The sequence below is a fragment of the Musa acuminata genome, chromosome BXJ3-3 (genome assembly GCF_036884655.1).
Source record: "Musa acuminata AAA Group cultivar baxijiao chromosome BXJ3-3, Cavendish_Baxijiao_AAA, whole genome shotgun sequence".
Taxonomy (NCBI): Eukaryota; Viridiplantae; Streptophyta; class Magnoliopsida; order Zingiberales; family Musaceae; genus Musa; species Musa acuminata.
This window is the reverse complement of record NC_088351.1, coordinates 3968601-3991509: the sequence shown is the minus strand read 5'-3', so window position 1 is coordinate 3991509 and position 22909 is coordinate 3968601. Positions and strand designations below refer to the sequence as shown.

Genomic DNA, 22909 nt, shown 5'->3' with positions numbered 1-22909 from the left:
AAGCCCGGCCGGGCCCGAAAATATTCCCCAATAATGAAATGGGTATAAAATTGAGTAAGTCGGGAAGCAATTCCGTTTGTTTTTAACAGGTCTTTTGGGCTCTTTTAAAAGGCTTGAAACGGTCACGCCTGTTATCTCTCTCCTCTCCTCTTTAGGTTTCTCGCCTAAGAACCGCTCGCTGCTTCGCAGAAGGCGGAGTAAGGGGAGGAGGAGGAGGAGAAGGGCGAGGGGAAAGGTTGGAGCGATTCCAGTCTTCCCTTCCGTTCTGCTCTTCTTTCTCCTTTTTTTTTTTTGTTTTTTGGCTTGCTTTCTTTCGTTTTGGAGAAAGAATTGTGCAGAGCTGGGTCGAACACCTGTTATCGTCCTCAATCCCTCCTGATTTCGTCTCCCGTATGTTATCTTGCAACGCTGACTACGTTTCTTAATGTGGTTCATTAGGTTTTCTGGTTCAATTGCATTTGTTATCAGGAAAAATTCGGTAAATCTTGTAACCAGGTTGGACGTAGGTAATAAGTGCAATGACAGGTGTACATATGGAATGAGCAGGGTAATTGTGTTATTTTTCAATTGAATGGGATGGCATTGAAAATCTTGATATGTTAATTGTTTGTGAACCCCCTTTGATGAAGCTATCGTTTTACTTGAAATTCCTCTCAAAAAAATGAAAATTTAGATAGGCTACATCCTCTGCGCCTAACTTTGAGTCTTATCATGGATGTGATTTTGTTATGTTTTTATGGCTGGAATATATAAGTCACTGACTTTATTACCAATGTAGGTTTAACACCAATAATTTGAGGGCTCCCCTTGACATAATAGTACTTGTTTAGGAAGATGGGGGTAGTATCAAGGAGCATTATGCCTGCTTGTGAAAGCCTATGTATCTTTTGCCCTTCTTTACGAACTAGGTCTCGGCAGCCAGTGAAGCGATACAAGAAGCTACTAGCTGATATCTTTCCTCGATCCCAAGTGAGTTTCCTTTTTCTTTGTTTCTTTTACTTAGTATACTGCATTTCTGAATGTTATGTGATAATATGATATCACTCAAATACTGCATATATTTTTACTTGGATTGTTCTGAAGTAATTAAGAGTTGATTTAGTTTGTATTATTTCATGGACATTGCACTTCTGAAGGAACTAATTATCATGTGCCAGTCCTGTATTGATTATTGCTTGGACCAATCTGGTGTGGTGTCTGGTATGAGTAAAATGAAAAAAGGAAGACAAAATAAATGTGGAGAAAAGTTAAGACATACCTGAACAGGTCTTTGCTACACTCTCGAACTGTAAATGCCATCTTTGGGTTTTGATTGGGCGACAGGGTCGCAAGTTCTGATATCTGTAATCTGTTTTATTTGACACTATAAAGTCTCACTCAGTTTTTCTCATAAAGAACTGGTTCCACCTGAAACTGATCAATACTAAATCAGGAAACCACTTCAATGAGATATTGCCATGTGTTTCTCTAGGATGGAGCAGTATCTCGCAAAGTCCATTTTCTTGGTACATATAACTTGAAGTTAAAAGTAAATATCCAATGTATTTTATACCATTATGTCATTCTCAGATGACAGAGATCAAAGTAATCATTTTGGCAGTAAAATGAATCAGAGGTTGTCGACATTGCCACATGCACCACCCTTGCTATGTTCCTAGGCATCTCACTCATGAATTCTGCCTCTATATATTTTTATCAACAAGCAAAGTTACTAACCGGAGAGGGATCGTGAATAGAAATGTAGGTAATTTTCACGGTTTCGTGTCATATACAATCTAGAACAAAGTTACTAACATTTACAATATCACAAGATAGGATTTTCTTAGGTGTTGTAACTATGCAGTGTCTCGATTTTTCTTAGGTGCATGTTGTTTTTTGTGGATTTTTGGTTGCTTTCTTATGGAGGTTTAGGGTAGTGGAGTGCAGAACATAATCCAGAGAACTAGTGCTTCATGATTCACCATGCATGAAAGAAGAGGTACAATGTAAGAACCATATGAAATTTATACAGATTCATGCAGATCTCCTTCAGAGTTACCTAATGGAGTTTCCAAACAAAATTAGTCATTAAAAAATTCATGACCTTGTGATCAGTATTATGCAGAAAAGAGGGAGCTGTTCATTAAGGGGGTAAATTCTTGAGTATCACATGCTGAGGAGAGATTACTAGATGTAGTTTTGTAGGCTGTATTTAGGAAAAGCATCTAGCATCCTGCATGATGTTATCACATGACTACAAATCATGTGTCTTAAAAACACAAACTTGCTAATGTATTATAAACAATTGGAGAAAGCATGCTTTTGGATTTCTTAATATCCGATGAGACATTCTCTTTATGCCTTGATTCAATTATATTGTCAGGACTCAGGAGGAGGTTTGCATTCTTGTTCATATGATTGAACAGATTGGATCTTTCTTTCTATTAAGTATAATGTCATGTGGATATCCAAATTGTAAGTCATTGGTTCTAGCTGCCCAAATAGAAAATCTATAGCTTTTTGAAAAGAAATCTTATTGTGTTGATGGAACTGTTCAACGATGTAATATGTGAAAATTATGAAAAGATGGTTATATCTTGTGTTAGTAGGAAAACAGAAACGTTAACTGTATATGATGCTGGTTGCTGAATTTTTCTATTAAGCATCCTTATCTGATAAAAAAAATTATGGGCTTCTATTTTCTGTACCAATTCTGCTTGTGAAATGGCTTAAACCATACAGCTCAAAATTGTTATCCTTTAATATATTCAGCCCTGCCACTCCTTACCAGGTGTCACATATTGTTCTAATTATGGAATGACCGGTGAATTGTTGATTTTGAGTCGTACTTTTCGAAAAGATTTTTAATTTTGGGTACCAGACAGGTCCTAGCCCGGACGGGCGTTGATATGCCGATATGTACCAAGTTTCGAAAAAAATCTGAAAAACAGTTGAAAAAAAAAACTATGTACCACCTGGTTTACATGTTCCTTTTGCCGGTAAGTTGTCGAACTAGTAAATAGTGCCCATACCGAATTACATTGGATAGTATTGCAAACTTTGTCTTTCCATATATACTAACTCCAGCTAGCTAAACTGATCCATGAGTTCGAATGACAAACCAAGCCCATACTTAATCTAAGACAGGTCCAGGCATATAACTTGAACCCTAGTGACTATAAACCAAACCCTAATATGTTCGTTGGATTTCTGATCCATGATGGATCCTCTTCGATTTGTCACATGTCTAAGCTTAAAGCCACCTCTGTCAATCCCTTGCCCATTGAATTATAGCTGTGGTAGAGCTGTAGAAACTACCAAAGAGTAGCCTAAGCACATAAGTGTTCTCCCTCCTCTCTTCTTTTCTTTTCCCCATTTATTGGTTTCAATGGCACATTTGTTTCAGCATGGCTGCATTCTGAGCTATGCCAACAGCACATATGGTTCTAGCAAAACACTGGTGTGTACCATCAAGACAAATTTTAATGTTTTCTTTGGTGTCAATCGATCTCAGTTGTGCCTCTTCATTTTGACAACAGGATACATTTTTGTTCCTGAAAAGTTCCAATGTTCGAGGCTCTTGTAATGCTTGCATTATCCTAAATATTTTTGTTCAATTGTTTAGAAACATTTTTGAGAAAATGTAAGAGAAATAATGATCATTCACCTTTCCACCCTCGTATGATTTTTGTCTAGCCACAAAGTGACATTTATTAAAATGCATTTTTCTTTTTTGGTTGATTGTCAAAGGAAATGTTGTGACTTATCTTACAGGACGAAGAGCCAAACGATCGAAAAATCAGCAAACTGTGTGAATATGTTTCCAGGAATCCATTACGAATTCCGAAGGTAATTTCTGTTACCCTTTTTCTTGTTAGGCATGAATCAAAAACCAACTTCGTCATCATCACACACACAACATACCGCAAGTTGTTTAATTATTTGATGTCCTTTACCCATGACCCAAAGTTTCTTTCTAGCTTCTCTTGATAGCAGATAGAGAAGAGAAATAATTATTGTCAAAAGAAGAAGTTTTATATCCTGCTTTCACCACTAAGCTTCTTGAAGTTTTCCTTTGAATTGTCTTGAAAGTATGCCTTCTTTATATGTTTTTCATGTTACATTTTATTTGGGGAAGTACATTAAATAGAGATGACATATTAAGTTCACAGTGCTTAGTGTACATTTTTCTTTTGCCCATTTCTACCATAACTGTGCTATTTCCTAATGCTTGCTCAAGTTAGCAATGTGTTCTGAACTGCTTGGTAGCATTTTTATTTTAAGAAACATGTATGTGCCAATCATCTCTTACAAATAAGTCCTCTTGGTTTTTAAAGTCTTATCACGGTTTGTGATTTGTTTTTAATTGGATTTTTTTAGGTAGGTAAAACAATAAGCATTCTTTTTTTCATCAGTTTGTTATTTTTTGTTGATGCAATTTAAATCTGAGAATGTGAAATTTTTTGAACAGATAACGAGTTATCTGGAGCAGAAATTTTACAAGGAATTGAGGCTTGAGCACTTTGGCACAGTTAAAGTCGTCCTGTGCATTTACCGGAAATTATTAGTCTCTTGTAAGGAGCAGATGTAAGTTTTCTTCTTATCAATCAACTGCATGCTTTCTGATTCTGTATTTCATTCTAGTTTTGTTAAATAATGCAAGGCCATTTTTTATAATTCTGTTGAGGATATATCTTTTTGCATAATGTATCAAGATTTGTTTAATTATTGTACAGAAAAAAATTCTTACATAAACCAGTGGTTGCCAAAAGAGAAAATTGGGAACAGGTAGGCAGTTTTAGGATCAATTGAATGAAAGTTCCACAGAATTATACAAGCTCCAAATAAGCACATTACACATTATTATATCCAAGTTCTTATGAAGGTGCCATCACTACTGACTTTGTCTCCAAATTTCTTGTTTTCCTCACCTTGCTTAAATTGATTTTAGATCGTTTTGTGAGGTTTGACATTTATGTGACCAATGATCATATTGTTATAGTTTTACTTTAACATTATCACAGTTATATAGGCAAGTATGAAGGACCTGGAATTAAGGTGCAATGGCTTAAGTTTCTGCACTATCTGGTTTATTGTGATATCCACATTGTTGTAGCCAAGAAATACAAAAAGATGATAGATCATGGAAGATAATTCTGGGTTTAAGTGATGCTTTTTGGCGAAGCCATGAAGATGATTAAGAATTTTCAACTATATGTGTTAAAGGGGCTGAAATTATTCGACAAGTCATATCTCTGTTTTTCAAATTAAACATGCAACGTACAACAACAATCAAATTTCTTCATAAATGAAATTTGTTAGTGCTTAGATATCTTAATTTCTGGAGGACAGCCATTAGATGTTATTACATATTTTTAAACAAAATACAAAACAGTAATGTTATAGAAAACTGACTATCTTATATTTGTAATTTGGTATATCCTCTCATATGTCTCCCCAGAGTAGGTTGCTAAGTTCATATGTACAACAGCATCCTCCCGGAATTTTCCAATTTTGGAGAGCAACATAAGTACAATTATCGTCCAAGCCTTTCTTTCCATATACCCTTGCATACTGAGAATCTCAAGTTTGTGTTTCCCTAAGTGATATTGTCATTTATAACTAAGACCAACAATAGTTTGTCATGTGAGATGATCACTTGATACACATTTGGTTCTTATCCGTGGTAGCCTTATCGCACTACGATATTATCTCCACTGATTGATTTGTTTATGGGATCTTTTATCATGCTCTTTTCTTTATTATAAAGCTAGATAAACAATTAAACACAATTTATGCTTTCTAAATCATATAAAATACTATTCCAATGCAGATCATTTTCAGTTTCTTAAAAACAATAACACAATTATGAGATGACCTATGGAGTATAAACTAACTCTTGTTATTGCTAAATACTTACAAGGTTCCATAGATAACATTAAACTGGATTGTCCCACATTGTAGCCATAGTATAACCCCACTGAATGTCTAAACTACATATGATATGATGTTTAGTAGCAGTTATTTATTTGCTTTTATAAACTAACCAGGCCTCTAAAAATTTTGAAGGAAACTATGTAATTTCATTTCTGAATTAACCACATTTATTTGGTAAGTTTTGAATATTGGAGATTGGTCTTTAACCATGCACTGTATGATCCATTAAGGAGCTCAAATGACTTTTTAATTTTTCCTTGCATAAGTCATAATCAAAATGAAGAAGAGCACTTTCTGCATATCAAGGGAATTATCAAATTGGCAAATGACAGAGCCAAACACAGGAAAGCTTGGGGCTGTTTTTTTTGGGAATTGAACAAGTCTAACCTTCAGCTAGAACCATGATGGCATGTCTTTGAGTGTTGGAACAGGTCAAAACTTTGTAAAATTTATTGGACAGCAATATGCAGTTATGCACACACTTTGATGACATTACACTATTTGGAATTCTCTTATTTAATCTGAATCAACTTTAAATAGCATCAGTGACTAAAATCATAAAGGGAAAACACTTTTAGGGAGTTTACAAGACAAACTCTTATGATTGGAAATGCATATTTCACATTTTGAAGAAACCAGTGTTTTATGTCTCAACCATACCCGGCAATAGGACAGGTTTTCACTGATCCAACCAAGTACCAATACTGAAACATATAGCTTGATATCAACACATTATCATATTTTATTAATTAATTATTTTATTAAGTAATACTGGATGAAACAGATCAATGTACCATCCGATATATCAGTATCATACCATTTCGTAGTTACCAAAGTTGGTAGAATTCTAAGATTTGAATCCTCTGGGGGAACAAATTAACACTTCCAATTTATTTCCTTTTCTAGAATTGCTCTTATAATTCACTGAGACAGATCTAATGCCTAGTTAAATTTCATTTTCCATATTAGTTTTGTCATGAGATTTATATGGTGCTTTTCATGGTAACTCTTCGATTATATATAATTACCTGCCCCAGTTGCCTATCAGACTGGTATGATGCTGGTATATTGGGCAATATATTGATGTGGTACTGCCTGGAAACATCGAATAACATAACAAAAAGAATAAAAATGAGCTGTATATGTACTGGTGTCAAATTATACATTTTGGTTTTAGTACTTCATTGGACCAGTAATTAAGGCTTGATATATTGTGGTCTAGTGGTGTCAAGCTATACATTTTGATATTAGTAATTCATTGTACCAGTAATTAAGGCTTGATATATCATGGTCCGGTCAGTATTTAAAAGTTAAAACCTTATCTTTATATGAGTATATTGTTTGTTGAGATGTCTGTAAAGGGAGAAATTAATTTTTCTTTCCTAGACTAAGAATTTCATTCTATTGGATAGGGAGAACATCTAGGAACTTTACTGTCACCTCTCACTAAGTGTGCATATTTACGAACTTAGATATGTTTGCATTTATTATAAATTCTATATTCTGATATAAAATTTTGTCATAGGGCCCTCTAATTTGGATAATTATTAGCACATAAAAGTAGCCTAAGCCAACCGACAATAAGTTTGACTGGAGTTTTAATCAAGAGATGACTGTCACTGGGTTGTGGAACAAAGTGAGTATTAGCCAACCAGAGAACTGTCAGGTTGGATTCTTAACAACAGGTAATTACCAACGATAGTTGATTGGCTCATAATCATGCACCGTTTGTAGTGTGGGCAGCAATTGGATGAATAAGGTGTTAACAACAACCACCAGGATGTAACATTATGTGACAACCATTCAAGGACTGCTAGTAGTACTCAAATTTATAAACAGCGAAGAGCACACAGAATATATGGTACTTCTAGTTCTACCAACACCACACTATAATACTTTTTAATCTCAACCGCCTTTCAAAACTTATGAGTAGGCAACTAGGCATTGCTTTCAAATAAATTAGTCTTAAACAAGGTTTTCCATTTTTGGACTGATCTTGACAGCATTTCCACTTAAATTCAAGCAATTTTGGTACATCATTGCAAACCAGGCTTTACATTTTCTTCCCTACATTATTATTTCATAGATAATCTATATTTGGAATTGCTTCTTGTCTCCATTAACTTTAGCATTATATAATGTTAAGCTTAACAATATACTCTCACGAAAAAGTGTTATTGTTTTCTTGCAGTAGCATGGAAGTGGAACTTTCTTCATTCTTCACTAATTCAAGAATTCACCAATCACTAATAAAATTGGACTAACTGAATTCAAAATGTATCTGTTGCAGGCCACTTTTTGCTAGCAGCTTATTAACCATTATATGCACACTTCTTGATCAGAGAAGACAGGATGAGATGTGTATTATAGGATGCCATACTATTTTTGACTTTGTTATATGCCAGGTTAGCCTTTTCTTTCATATTACTTACTGCAATTTAATGAAGGAATACCTAATGAAGGTTAGTGTTTTTCTATTGTTGTATCTCAGATAGATGGCACATATATGTTCAATTTGGAAGGCCTAATTCCAAAACTGTGCGAGCTTGCTCAGGAAATGGGGGAGGATGAGAGGGCAAATGATATGCGTGCTGCAGGACTGCGAGCCCTTTCTTCAATGGTAATTTCCTTCAATATGGGGGCAATACTTCTCTTTTCTTTTGAAACACTATTGCTGGACAATTCACATAGGTATGGGCATATAAGTTGGTGAACTTCTGCCTAACAGATTATATATATATATATATATATATATATAAATAAATATATTTATTTATATATGTGCATAGGTATATATATGCATATATATGTATATATGTGTATATATATGTATATATATATATGTGTAAATAAATATATATACATATATATATACATACATATATATATGTGTGTATATGTATATATCTATGTATCTATGTATGTATATATATATGTATGCATATACAAGGTTTTCAATTTCGGTTTGCATCGGTATACCGAGCCTTGCTCAGTATGGTATGTACCGAGACATACCAACGGTACACTAGGTTGGTACGCCCAAAAATTTCTAAAAAACCTCCAAAAATAACAAGGCGTACCAACAGGTATGCCTTAGTAACGATCGAAACCCAAGGCGTACCGACCGGTACACATTAGTAACAATCAAAATCCGAGGCATATCGACCAATACGCCTCGGTAATAGTTGGATTTCGATCGTTACCACTTGATACAGACCTCGTATTGCCTGATACAAGGTCAAAACACTGGTACCACTCGGTAGAGAGCGATCTGCATATCGGTACCGTGTCGCTTGTAGCGAGTGGTATACATCGAAATTGAAAACCTTGTGTATATATGTATGTATATATGCATGCATGTATGTATGTATGTGTATGTATGTATGTATATATATGTATGTATATACATACATACATACATACATACATACATACATACATATATATATATATATATATATATATATATATATACACACACACATATACATATACATATACATATACATATACATATATACATATACATATATATGTGCTGTGTCCTATGTTAGCACAGTCAATGTGCCATTGGAGCAGAAATACAAAAGGCGAAAAAAAAGGTATAGAACACCCATATTTGGACATTGTCACCTCATTGCATCATCAGCATCGCTTGCTTCATTGCCATCACAGCTCGTGTCTCATTGCAGATTCGTAGATTCACAATAGAGAGACGATGATGAGAGAATTTAGACATGAATCAGATATCGGTGCTTTATACCCTTTTTCCGCTTTATATATATATATATATATATATATATATATATGTATGTATGTATGTATGTATGTATGTATATGTGTGTGTGTGTGTGTGTGTGCCATTGGAGCAGAAATCCAAAAGGCAAAGAAAAAGGTATAAAACACCTATATATGATAAGATAAACAATACCTCATGTCTAAATTCTAAATTCTCTCATCTTCTTCTCTCTATTGTGAATCATGAATCTGCAATGAGACATGGGCTGTGATGACAATGAAGCAAGTGGTGGTGATGATGCAATGAGGTGGAGGCGACAATGTCCAAAACTTAAAGGCTGGTTCAGTTCTTTTAAGATCTTTAGAGGATTGACTCTCGCTAAAAACAGTATCACTTGAGCATTTAATGTAACTGATTCAATCTTTGGGCCTTTAAAAGGCAGTTCTGTTTAAAAGAGGCCTGAAAACATGGAATAAATGGCTGTTTCCAACTAAAAGAGATCTAAAAGACTAAAACCATCAGAAACAAGACTGCGACATGAAAACAGTGCAAAACACTGTGGATCAAACCAGATGCCTACACTATTTGAAGGATCCTATATTCCTAAATTACCCTTATTAAAATACCAGAAACCTGACAGAAAAATAGCTTTGCTTGACATGGATGAAAGCTTCTGAAACTTAAATCCTTGCAGCTTAGAGTGTTTTTATCAGTCAATTCATTGAAAAATTTCTGTCGCTTGGTTAAAAGCTTTCGTCCCTTCTTTCTTTATTGAGAAGTCTTTTCCCATTCTTCAATTAGATGGATGAAGACCTTGAAAAGGACGAAGATTCTGCCAAGTTCTTCTTGGATCAATTATATTATTCAAATTGAGTTTATACTTTATAGTGTTCTCATACTTGTTTGGAATTCCCGATGCTTGTAAATAGAATTTCAACTCATCAATCACCATAGAGCACTTCAAAATCCTTTTTACATCAACTGCAATATATGGAAGGTGATGTCTGCAAATCATAGGCACAAGAATGTTGTAAACTTGTACTGACCTCAACTGCTGCATTGTCTTTTTCGTAGCATAGAGTTATTTTAGATTCTATTTGACAAAAAAAGGGTAGCCAAAATGTGGATTTCCTTGGATTCCATCTGATGCTCCTAGAAGTATAAAATTACTGCTGGATAGGACAAGAAAAATGATTTCTACCAGCTGAAATTGTCTTTATATGCAAAGTATTTCAACATTTTTCCAGGGTTTATGAAATCTCTGATTCATAACAGAATCTAATCCAACCTAGGTTTGAAAAACTGGTCGTACCAAATACCAATCAGTATGAGTTTGGTATATGCCAATCCAACCATAAACTAGTACATGAACCACCGGTTTTTGTCTGGTTTCAATTCATACTATGTTAGTATGTTTACTGTCTGGAATGGTTACCTTACTACGAGTACCACCTAATTTTATTGGTTAGGACCTCGGGTATCAAATGGTAAGCTTACTGCTTGGTTCCTAAATTATTTTTTAATACTTTTTGATAACTTTTTAATCTATCATTTTTTTAAAATTTTTTACTGTCTGTATCCTTAACTTTTTCTATAGCTTTTAATGTCTGTTTTATTTTTTCTTTCTCCTCTCATCCTTTCTCTCTCTTTCATGCAATCTCTCTCTCCCCTCCTCTTTGCTGCCTCGCAGCTGCCTCCTCCTTTCTATGTCATTGTTTGTACCTTTTCCTTGTAATGGTCACCACTTCCTCCTCCTCCTCCTCCTCCTCTGCTTGTCTTCCTCTTCCTTCTTCCTCCTCTTATCCTTCTACACTTCTCTTTCTCTCTAGTCCAAGTGGTATCGATCTATACTGAGTGTCGGTACATTGATTCATACCAATATCACACCAGTGTAGCTGCCAGCTGGTATTGGTGCCAGACTGTCATTCTAACCTTGTTCCTAAGCACCTTTTATTCTTTATAAATTATATCATGGATTTGAGTTTCAAGTATGCCAGAATATGGGACATACCAATAAAGGGCAATTTGTCACAAAATCCAATCCAGACTAGCATATGCATCCTGTCGATCCATTCTAGTCATAATGTATACAAATCAGGCACTATAATGGCATGTCTCTGTGCTATGAATTCGTTGTTGTGGCTGCTGTCATGTTTACATAACCATTTGGTGGATGATAGTTAAGCAAAAATTGCAGGTGGTCATAAATATGATATTGGCCAAGCAACATCCTTCCATCATCTTGTATCATAAATTTATCTAACTCAGGGTTGTGCTAGATAGCATGCAAAATAAATTTTAAGGTGAAATAAGAAAGCATGGAATTATTTGCCTGACATGTTGTGCAAAGTTGCATATAAAGTTAGATTGTTGATGGGCTCACAACCCTGTTTACCTAAATTTTATGAATATATTGATAACTTGAACAGAAATCTTTGTTATATTGCACAATTTTATGGTTTGCAGAACATTTTTGCTCCACCATAATATAGTTCTTCTTTTTATTGAGCACTTGTTCATTTTATTAAGCTAGTTGTTTATGCACTTACTGACATTTGTTATACTGCACAGATTTGGTTTATGGGTGAATACTCACACATCTCTGCAGAATTTGATAATGTAAGATTATCTTGATTCTTTAAGTTTTCAAATGCGCTGAAATGCTGCTTAACCATAATTTATATGCATGATTCTTTTGAAAAGGATTTTATGATAATATTCCATCCATTTAATTAAGAAAACATGAATATGGATGCTAGTTTAAATTGAATAGATAATTCGTCAATACTTTGCAAATATTTTTTTGTCCATGAGCCTGAATTTTATTACTCTTGAGTCTTGACCATACATAGTTACAGTCTCTGGGAAGAAAGATAAGTTTGATACACCTATTTATTCCATGGGGATACATGTTCTGATATGGATTGTATTTAAGTTATATCCACCTCCAGGTGAGTGCCTTTTGATAATCTTTTGGGCAAGTTCGTCACATTTTTAGTAAGGATCATGTCATCATGATAAGTATGGCATTATAGCATTAAATAATATTAAGGGAAAAAGTATACATCCAAAAGAACCTTTGTCATTGTAATAGGAAGTTCTGCCTAGAAAGCTTGCATGACTCCTAAATGATAGGTATTCCTAGCTGTCTTTCAACCGCAAAGATTTTTTAAACTGTGTTGTCAATTACATTGAGAAATTGCAAGTGTCCTTATGAGTCATGACATGTACTGTTGATTCCCTTCCCCTATAAATTTCCAATTTGCTTCAGTGGCAATGATATTTAAACACCACCCTCCATGAATGAATGCTCTAATTGTTATCTTTGATAATGATGCAGGTTGTTTCAGTAGTCTTGGAGAATTATGAAAAGTCGAATAAAAAATCTGAGGATCTCAACAAGAGCGACCAGGTCAGTGAAAACAGGTGGGTACAGGAAGTTAGTAATACTGAAGGTCAAGCAAGTCCTTGTCCGGTTGCCACTAGGATTCCTTCTTGGAAAAGCATTGTAGACGCACGAGGTGAACTAAGTCTGACTACGTAAGGCTTTATCCCTGCAATATTCTATGATTGATTCCATCTAAAATTTATTTTATTGCATACATCTTTATGTTATTTTCTCCTCTGAATAGTGAAGAAGCCAAGAGCTCCAACTTCTGGTCAAGGATATGCCTGCATAACATGGCCAAGTTAGCCAGAGAAGCAACCACAGTTCGACGTGTTCTAGAGTCTTTGTTCCGGTTTTTTGATGATAATGACATGTGGTCACCTGATAAAGGGCTTGCTCTTTGTGTGCTCCTGGAAATGCAAGTAGTAATGGAAAATTATGGTATGAAGATGTTTTGTTTTTGTATGTTATGATGTTACTATGTGTTATTTGTATCAGCAGCTTAATAGTTCTTTTTGTAAAAATTTGGTGATGAAACAGTTCTCTTTTATCTGATTTTTGTGATCCTTTATTCTTCCAGGGCAAAATGCACATCTATTGTTTTCAATATTAATTAAGCATCTTGAGCACAAGACAGTGTTCAAACAACCAGAAATGCAGCTAAACATCATTGAAGTTACAACCCACCTTGCTGAAAATTCAGAAGCTAAAACATCAGTAACAGTAATAAGTGCAATAAGTGATCTTGTGAGGCACTTGCGTAAAACCATGCAGAGCACACTTGACAAAGCAGAAATGGGGGATGACATGGCCAAATGGAACAAAAGATTTCAAAAATCCATAGATGAATGTCTAACTCAGTTATCTAAAAAGGTTAGTTTTATCATCCGACAATTTATTACTGTGTTACTTACCAAAACAAAAAATTATTACTGTGTTTTGTTTATTCTGGTGCATCAAGAATGCTTCAAATTGGTATGCTTCCCATTATTTTGTAGGAAATACATGCAATAACATCTGTTTCTGCATAATATTGGCAGCAACCATCATACCTGCAATATTAACTAAAACATTTTGTTATTTTTATTCCTTAGGTTGGTGATGCAGGTCCTCTGTTTGACATAATGGCCATGATGTTGGAGAACATCTCATCAACTGCATCAGTTGCAAGATCAACTATTTCTACAGTCTATCGTACAGCTCAGATAATTGCATCATTACCAAATTTGTCATATAAGGACAAGGTGAGCTCCAATTATATATCTTCTTATCTTATACAGTGTTTTTCTGACTTCTAATGATACTGTCACCTCCTGCATATTTGTAGACATTTCCTGAGTCCCTGTTTCATCAGTTGCTCCTGGCAATGGTTCTCCCAGATCGTTTGACACATATTGAGGCACACCGCATCTTCTCTGTTGTTCTAGTTCCATCTTCTGTATGCCCCCGACCTTGCTCAGCTACTGCAGAAGCACCAAAGATACATGACATTCAGAGGACGCTCTCGAGGACTGTCTCTGTGTTTTCATCTTCAGCTGCTCTATTTGGCAAGTTAAGACGAGAAAAGTTTTCTTTCCGTCAGACTGGGCTTCAAAACAATGTGAATAGAGCTCAAAGTGATGATGGGCTATCAGTTGGCAACAGTGACGTAAAATTTCATAAGCTGCAATCATCTCGAAGTCGAGTTCATAGCATAAGAACCAATTCTTTAATTCCCAGTGCAGACCCAAATCTTTCTAGTAATTCTAGCATGGACATGGTATATTCAATACTGACTCATATTGAGTTTTATCAATATAGTATCACTAGAACTTCTTCAGGAATCTTTCTTTATATGTATTTGATGATTTCTGTGATCTCAGGAACCAACTTTTCTCACATTGAGCAGTCGGCAAATCATGCTTATGCTTTCTTCCATCTGGATTCAAGCAATCTCACCTGAAAATACACCAGAAAATTATGAAGCTATCGCTCATACGTACAGCTTGGTACTTATTTTTTCTCGAGATAAGGTAACTAAATTCAATATATCATGTGAGATTTTGCAAGTAAAATATTCATCAGTCGAAGCCAAACTTCTTATCATAGGATTATGATTATGTTAGCTGGAGAGGATGTAACATGAACATGTAAGTTCATGTTTTTGTGCAAATATATATGCATACATATCGATGACAAGACCATTTAGGCTTCAATTAAATCATGGTTGTAGTAGTTGTTATTAGTTTCCACTTCTTTTATCTAGCGTGATTCCATAAAAAGGGCGTATCTATTGCATGAGACTCCCGCCAAGCAGGGTTTGGGGAGGACCATTTTAGTGTGATTCCATAATAATAGAACATCTTTTTCTTTGCTGTTTTTGATTAAATCTCACTACAAAAAAGGAATTATTGATTATATTTTCCCATTACTTTCTAGGTCCGGTTCTCTTTTAACAAGCTTTCATTACCTATTAAGTTTGGAAGCAAAAAACAAATTAAAACCGGATGAAGAACAAAGAAAAAATAATTTGACTAATTTATTAGCATTTTTGTAGTATATGAATTCCATTGGTCAACTTTCATGTGTACAATAGGTTTTACATAGAAGCATGAAGGTCTAGACTAGACAACAAAGGAAGGGAAAAGAGAAGTGATATCAGCCCCCCCAGGTTCACCACCTGAGAGCTGATGTTCTCAACTCAGAATTTGCCCCATAAATACAGATACTTGTATATGGTTAAGAGAAACAAGTTTAATGTATTCTATTATGATTTAACCAATGGGTCTTTCAGTAGTTATAGCAAGATCCTAGTCCTTCTGGATACTGAAACATAAACCACTGCAACATTTGGGAATATTGTTTGGTATTTCTATAAGAAAGATCATTGAATTTCTTTACTTCTTGCAATTGATTTCTTAAATGACTGTTGACATGTAACCATTTTTTTATAGAAAGATCATCTTTCTATAAGAAAGATCATTTCTCTTGTAAAGCCTCATGATAGATTCTTGCTCTATGGATGACCTTTATTTTCCTTAGACATCCATGGTTTATGATGAGATGTATGTATCTTCATGCATGAGGTGGATGGTTGAGTGGCTGATGTGTTTCTTAGAGGATTATAGGGAATGCTTTGCAAGTTGTATATACGATAAATCTTGTACGTACTATTATGTTGCCTATGTGGATTGACAGTAAAAAACTGGATATGGATGAGATTTTGGATGACAAAATAATAATTTTAACATAGAACTGGTGTATATATTTTTAGAATAGCTTTTTGGTCACAATATTGCAAATTGTACATAGGTCAGGTTCTTTTTGGTTACACTGCTTCATATAATTGGAACAGTTCCATTATAGTCTTATAGTCTTTTGGCCATCTCCACCATAGCGGACATCTTTTGGTGGTTCTGTTGTTTTAGTTCTTTAATAAGCACAGTAACAGTTTCAGAAGTTTTATTGTTGTAAACCTTTGGCTTTAGATGCCATTTTGAATCTGTCTGAATTATAGAACTGTATGGATTTCTATGTCTATTGTGTTAATATTTTGTGCTTATTTTTCTTATGAATGCTTTAGATGCAGAATTCGATTCATGAGATTTTGACCCGTAGCTTTCAGCTTGCCTTTTCGATTAGAGACGTTTCGCTTAGGAGAGGAGGTAAATTTTGAAGTTCTGCAACCTTTTATAAAATTTTAAGTATAGTCATTGTATAAGTCATGAAATTTTTTTTTTAATGAGAAGGAAACTAACTACTATAGCTCCTAAATTTACAAAGGAGCCATCTTTTGCTCCAGGTTTTCTATTCTTAAATGTCTTTATTTTTCTTTCTTGGTTATTGATCTATGAATTGGTTCTCGCATCTAAGCTGCTTGTAACACATGCAATTTCTTGTATAATGACACCATATACTGAACTAATTCTGTGCCCTGTGGTATATATGAACCTTCATGATTTTTTAACAGAATTTATGGAGTAGCTAACTAGCCATTACAATTGATGTGCTAATTTGTTTAGTTGGCAATTCCTTTGAAAAATGTCTTGGCATATATTCCTTCCTGACATAGTACAAGTTTACACTTCCTATTCAATTTTCTCGAATTGTCACTTTATTGATCACAAAGTCACAATACCTGATGGTGCATTCACACTTTGCAGGTTCACTGTCACCATCACGCCGCCGATCTCTTTTTACATTGGCTACTTCAATGATTGTGTTTTCTTCAAAGGCTTTCAATATTGCACCTCTTATTCCGACAGCTAGGTCATCACTCACAGAAAGGATGGTGAGCAGTTTATCATCAGCTTTCTGGCATTAGATTATCCTTAATTACATTGTTTAAATACTTGATATTACTTGCATATTGCACCAGAAATCAGATAGGATAAGAATGATTTCTTTGATGCAATACAAAAATAATATTTGTTTCGCAGAGAACTTCTCAAGTTGTCACATTATAAGTTGTTTACCCACAATTTATAGACACTACTGCTTCAGCTTTAAGTATGACATTGATTGTGTCAGGGTCTTTACTTGGTGTTGATCATATAATAATTTAAATTGCAGTAGAACTCTTCTGACGTTTATGGAATAATCAGCAACCACCATTTCTTACTTGATGTATATTTTAGTTATTTTAGTGGTAGCTTAAACTTCTGTATGCAAGCTACATCCACTCCATGATTTGCACAATTTTGAATTCTGATATTTAATGTTGAGTTGATTCTAAGAAAATATTAACCTTCATAATATGTGATGTCTTTTAGGTTGATCCATTCCTCCACTTGGTCGAGGACTGCAGATTGGAGGTTTCAAAAGCTGCTGCTGATAATCAAATAAAAGTCTATGGATCAAAAGAGGATGACAATGCTTCTTTGGAGTCTCTTTCAGCAATAACAACAGCAGGACATGTCTCAACAGAGGCTATGGTTTCCATGATTGTCAATAGTTTAGGAGATCTACCAGATGTAATCACTGTCAGCTTTCAGATTGCTTTACCATACTGTCTTTGTAGTATAGGTTCATCTATAATGGTTGTTGATTTCGTTGTGTCTGTGCAGTCAGAGTTATCTACTCTAAAGAAACAGCTCCTTAGTGATTTTTCACCAGATGATGTTTGTCCGCTAGGGGCTCAATTTATTGAACTACCTGGTTTTAATTCCCCATTGTGCTCAAAGAAAGACTTGAAATCTCAAGAGGTATGGAAAATTAGATGATTTCAGATTATTTGGTGATAAATGCAATACTTGAAGTTGATCGGTTTCCATTTTTTCAGGTCATGCCTGCACTTCTTGCAATAGATGATGACTTCACTGAATCATTTGAGAATCCCGCAGATTCTGAATCACAGTTGACAGTGAAGAACAACCTTCTGAGTGTCAATCAGATACTAGAATCGGTATGTTCACAATGCGTGACCCTCTTCAGTAACTTTGAGTCATAGTATATGACATGTTCTGGTGTCAGAATTCAGTCCATCGGTGCTTCCTAGTGATACATTTCCTTCATACTTGAACAACCCTTTCACCATCAAGTATAACCTGGTCATTAGGTGAATTTGTCAAAATGGACCCTAGGATGAAACTTATAGGACAATCAGTCTGGTCTTTTTTGGAAGATTTAGTAGAACAACTTCCTTTGTGATCTTTTAAACTTTGTGTATTACTGATTCTGAACAAACTTTACTCGGATCTACTAGGGCGAATCCTTCCTATTCTTTTTATGTCCTCCATCTATCACCATTATGTCATCTGATTTGGATAGGACTAACATATGTTGGAGATTCATATGATTTTGTAATATATATATATGTATGTATATATATTTATATATATATATATATATGTATGTATATATATATATATATGTATGTATATATATATATATGTATGTATATATATATATGTATGTATATATATATATATATATATATGTATGTATGTATATATATATATATATATATATATATATATATATATATATATATATATATATATATATATCACTTGGTACTCGAGTAACCAAGTAGAAAATATGAAATATGACTTAAAAATAACAATCTTTTGACTTTCTCTTCTGGTCAGTTTGGAAGATGAAGCATATAGTTTCTAACATGAATAGGAAGCCAACTAGCTTCACTTTATATATCTTACTTTGGTTGAGTATGGAAGAATGAAATCTGTTGTAAAAGCTGCCTTTATGACTTCCAGACAAGACCATGCCAGGACCGTACCATCATAGTTGCCCTTAACTCATTTCCAGATATAATGAAAATCTATGGTTTCTTCTGCTTATTTGCTAGAATTTGCTAGATTCATATTGGGAAGGCTTGTTTCCACTATTCCAAATTTTCTTTATTGCATAAGATACTGAATATACCCATGTGTGCTTAAAGTCTTGGATGATTATGCCCTGTTCTTAAACTAACAATGATATTGATTAATAATTGGCAGTTCCTCAACTTGCATATAATGCTACTTGTTGGTCTGCAGCAGTCATTGTTTGTTTGGGTGGCACCTCATCCTAAACCTTCTTACCAAATTGCCTTAGGCTGTCAAAGCATTTAATTTTCCTGTATTTTCTGTGATAACATTGTCGTATTTGCCTTCTGATGAGACAATGTTGTCTTGTTGATACAAATATATGACGTTCTAAGAATAGCATGTTACACAACTATGACTGATGATGACAATCTTTGTCCTATTCTGTTTCATAAGTCAGTGATACTGTATTCACTAAATTTATGGCATAACGTTCTTTATTGTCAAAACTTCAATTGAACCAGGGTTGACAAGTTCATAGTAGCTGTTGATAATCTGTTATTCTAGCTGACTTCTAGCAATCGCTTTTCTTTAAAAGACATTGTAAATCCGGGTGCCTTTCAAATGCTCACTTTACTATTTTTCAATGAAATCATATGCTCATTCTCATTAAAGAGAATCATTTTTTCTTGCTATGACTCTATGTACAAGCAACTTATTCTTATCATCCAAATTCTGTGGGGCACCTTGGCAACACAAGTAACATGTGTTTCTGCTATATCTTGTTTGACACAGCAAAATTTTTTTGTTGTTAGCTTTTGTCATTAGCTTCAATTATTTTCAAAAGATTTTTTGGTTGATTTGTTTTGCTGAAACAATAAGATTACTGAAGCAGAGCCTATATATGGAGTTCAGAACAAAATAAGGATTTAGGGACATCAGTTAATTCATGTGATAGCATATATCATATATTTATAATCCACCATTACTGGACATGGAAGAAAATTATTACCCTTATTCTTCCAACAAATTTGACAAGCTTTAAACCCTTGTATGTGTTCAGTTTATTTTAATTTTTAAGCAATGACACCAAGCACTGTACATATTTTTCCATGCATGAACCTTCGATAACTTTTCTATTATAGTTAACATTTGAAAAAATATATAATGGTGCAGGTTCTGGAGACAGCATGGCAAGTTGGAAGATTATCGGTGTCAAACAACTGTAATATACCATTTGGAGAAATGGCTGGCAACTGTGAAGCTCTTCTGATGGGGAAGCAGCAAAAATTATCCATCTTCATGAGTGCCCAACAGAAACCGGACATCATTTTGAGTGGCAATTCACAAAATCAGAATGAAGTGACAATATCCCTATACTCGTGCACAGAAACTTCTCAATGGGTATGGAAAGTTTTACACTGGGTTTGGTATAGAATTATGTTAATAACTTAATATATAATTAAGTGTGCATATTTTCATTATTCGTTAATAACTTAATATATAATTAAGTGTGCAGATTCTACACTGGGTTTGGTATAGAATCTTGTTTTTTTCCCCTCTTTGCTATACTACCAGAAAAAATTCGAAGAATTTACTTTTGACCTTGAGCTTTTAATATCGTCTCCGAGAATGTGATTGACTTATAATATATTGCCTTCCATAGAGCCTCAAATCTCCCGGGTTTTACATTCTATTTAATTCCAAGTACTCTGTCTGGACTAATAGTTCTGGAATATTTTCTTGCCCCTGAAATACTTTGCTAAAGAACTCAATATTTTATTCTATTTTGTGGATTTCCTAAAATTTTAACCATAAACAATTGTTTTTTTCTTATAAACTTAAGATGGTCTTGAGGTTTATCATTCATTCTGTAACTGTGATTTAGACACAACCTACATGTGTGACATTGTTTCTGCACCTTCATGCACTAAGTTCAGCTTCGATGGTTTTGCAGATTGGAAATCCCTTCCTTGAGCCGAACATTGTTTCATACACATATCAAGCCCCTACCAGCACTGCATCTTTTTGTGCTGTCGGGTACCATTACCAGCCCCAGTTATATCAGCTTCCAGCATCAAGCCCCTTCGATAACTTCCTCAAGGCCGCTGGTTGCTGAAGGAGCACATCCTGAGCCGCCTGGTGGTAATCAACTGGTGTTACTCTGGATTGAAATATTAGATATTTGAACCCTTCCTTCTTCCCTCCTCTTCATTCCTATATTTGATATATATTCAGATTGGGAAGTCCAAGAAACAAAGATATGGTTTCTACTGGAGGAGTTAATATAAGCAAGCAGATAAGTTCATCGTATTCATGTTTCTCAATGTAATTATTGTTCTAAAGATCTAAACCATTTCAAATGGTGTTTGCACACAATAACTCTACTGTGGAAGATGAAACCACTTTACTAATTTATATTCCTTATTTTATATTCTCAGCATTGCGTTTTGCATCTTTCCTTGTGATGATTCAAATGCTAAATTTAGTGACATTGTGCTCGATGGTAAAGCTACTTAATTTTTATGTTTGCCATAGTTTTGTGAACTTGCACATCACGGCGTTTGGAACTCTGTTTAGGACAGCAACATATGTTATCAGTTGGAGCAAGTGCTTCATTGTGTCAGATTAGGTGTACATTTACAGATGAATTGATAAAACTGTACATTGATAAAACCAGGGCAGCCGCATGTCCGGGTTCCTGCACACAGGCCGTGGTCGAGAGATTTCTAACTTGGGCCCCTCGGAGATTGAGTCAGTAGTCTGTTTGTCCTCTCTTTTTTTTCTCTCTCTGGTCAGGTTTCGATCAGAGGTTTTTATACTATTGCTCGAGGATCGATCGTACGCGGATTTGGCGTGACGACCGATCCTTCGAGTAACGAGATAGTACCTTCATGCGATCGTCGCCCGGTATGCGCGGAACGGTGCCATACGACGTCGTCCCGAGCTTTCCGGGATGAGACTTGCCGAGGGGGTACTTCCCTGTACGGGCTTCGATTCAATGCGAGAAGTCAGCTTTCGTGCTGACTCGGTAAGGGCGTGACGTGCGTGGGTCGTGACGTGATCAAGATCCAGAATATGCCCTATCATTAGATTCTTCGAAAATTTATGACCTACAGGTATCGCGTTGCAAATAGTAAGTAGACAAAGACTGATCTATAATTAAACTCCAAACAGCAAAATCCAATGGATTTTATACTGAAACGTGTTGCAGCATTTCTGCTTAAACAAAAGAGCACGAGCAGGTGGCTGTCCCCTCGCCACAACCAACACAACCGCTCCGCTGAATTGAAGCGCACCTCCGGCGGATAAGGCTCCATCGCCACATCAATCAATTCCATCACAAGACTTTTCCTTGGACACCAGAGAAAGAGATCAAACATGTTCGGTCCGATGTGTGCCACCGAGGCTTGAATTGGCTGGTCCCACCACTTTGATGTGAGCTTCCATTGATTTGACGTGGCACGTGTTGCACATGAACTTGTGTGTCATTCAAGTGGAAGCTCAATTAAAGACATATGTTTTGTTTTGTTGGTGAAGCTATCATACATGATGAAAAATGTGACTGACTATAAGCGTCAGTAATTTGAAGCTCAAATAAAAAAAATAAATATTTACATA

General features: G+C 35.0%; 1 protein-coding gene across 3 annotated transcripts; it reads left to right on the top strand.

Moving 5' to 3' along the window:
* Positions 1–137: 137 nt before the first annotated feature.
* Positions 138–21728, top strand: LOC135582132 (protein SEMI-ROLLED LEAF 2-like). 3 transcript variants are annotated; one of them, XM_065140699.1, is made up of 21 exons: positions 251–390; positions 779–969; positions 3754–3828; positions 4451–4566; positions 8207–8321; positions 8408–8536; positions 12227–12274; positions 12996–13195; positions 13288–13484; positions 13624–13916; positions 14138–14287; positions 14371–14802; positions 14906–15055; positions 16606–16687; positions 17186–17313; positions 17795–17995; positions 18089–18226; positions 18304–18426; positions 20465–20692; positions 21246–21433; positions 21527–21728. In XM_065140699.1, the coding sequence occupies exons 2-20, from the start codon at positions 835–837 to the stop codon at positions 21405–21407; spliced, it is 3102 nt and encodes a 1033-aa protein (XP_064996771.1). In that variant the 5' UTR covers positions 251–390; positions 779–834; the 3' UTR covers positions 21408–21433; positions 21527–21728. The 3 variants fall into 3 exon arrangements, with proteins under 3 accessions (XP_064996772.1, XP_064996770.1, XP_064996771.1); XM_065140700.1 differs by lacking the exon at positions 251–390 and adding an exon at positions 138–235 and having other exon boundaries at positions 21246–21728; XM_065140698.1 differs by having other exon boundaries at positions 156–390; positions 21246–21728.
* Positions 21729–22909: the final 1181 nt, after the last annotated feature.

Coding starts and splice junctions, on each gene's coding strand:
- LOC135582132 (XM_065140700.1), top strand. CDS start 835: ATGGGGGTAGTATCAAGGAGCATTATGCCTGCTTGTGAAAGCCTATGT. Junction 12,275..12,995: donor TCTCTGCAGAATTTGATAAT/GTAAGATTATCT, acceptor ATAATGATGCAG/GTTGTTTCAGTAGTCTTGGA. Junction 18,427..20,464: donor TCAATCAGATACTAGAATCG/GTATGTTCACAA, acceptor ATAATGGTGCAG/GTTCTGGAGACAGCATGGCA.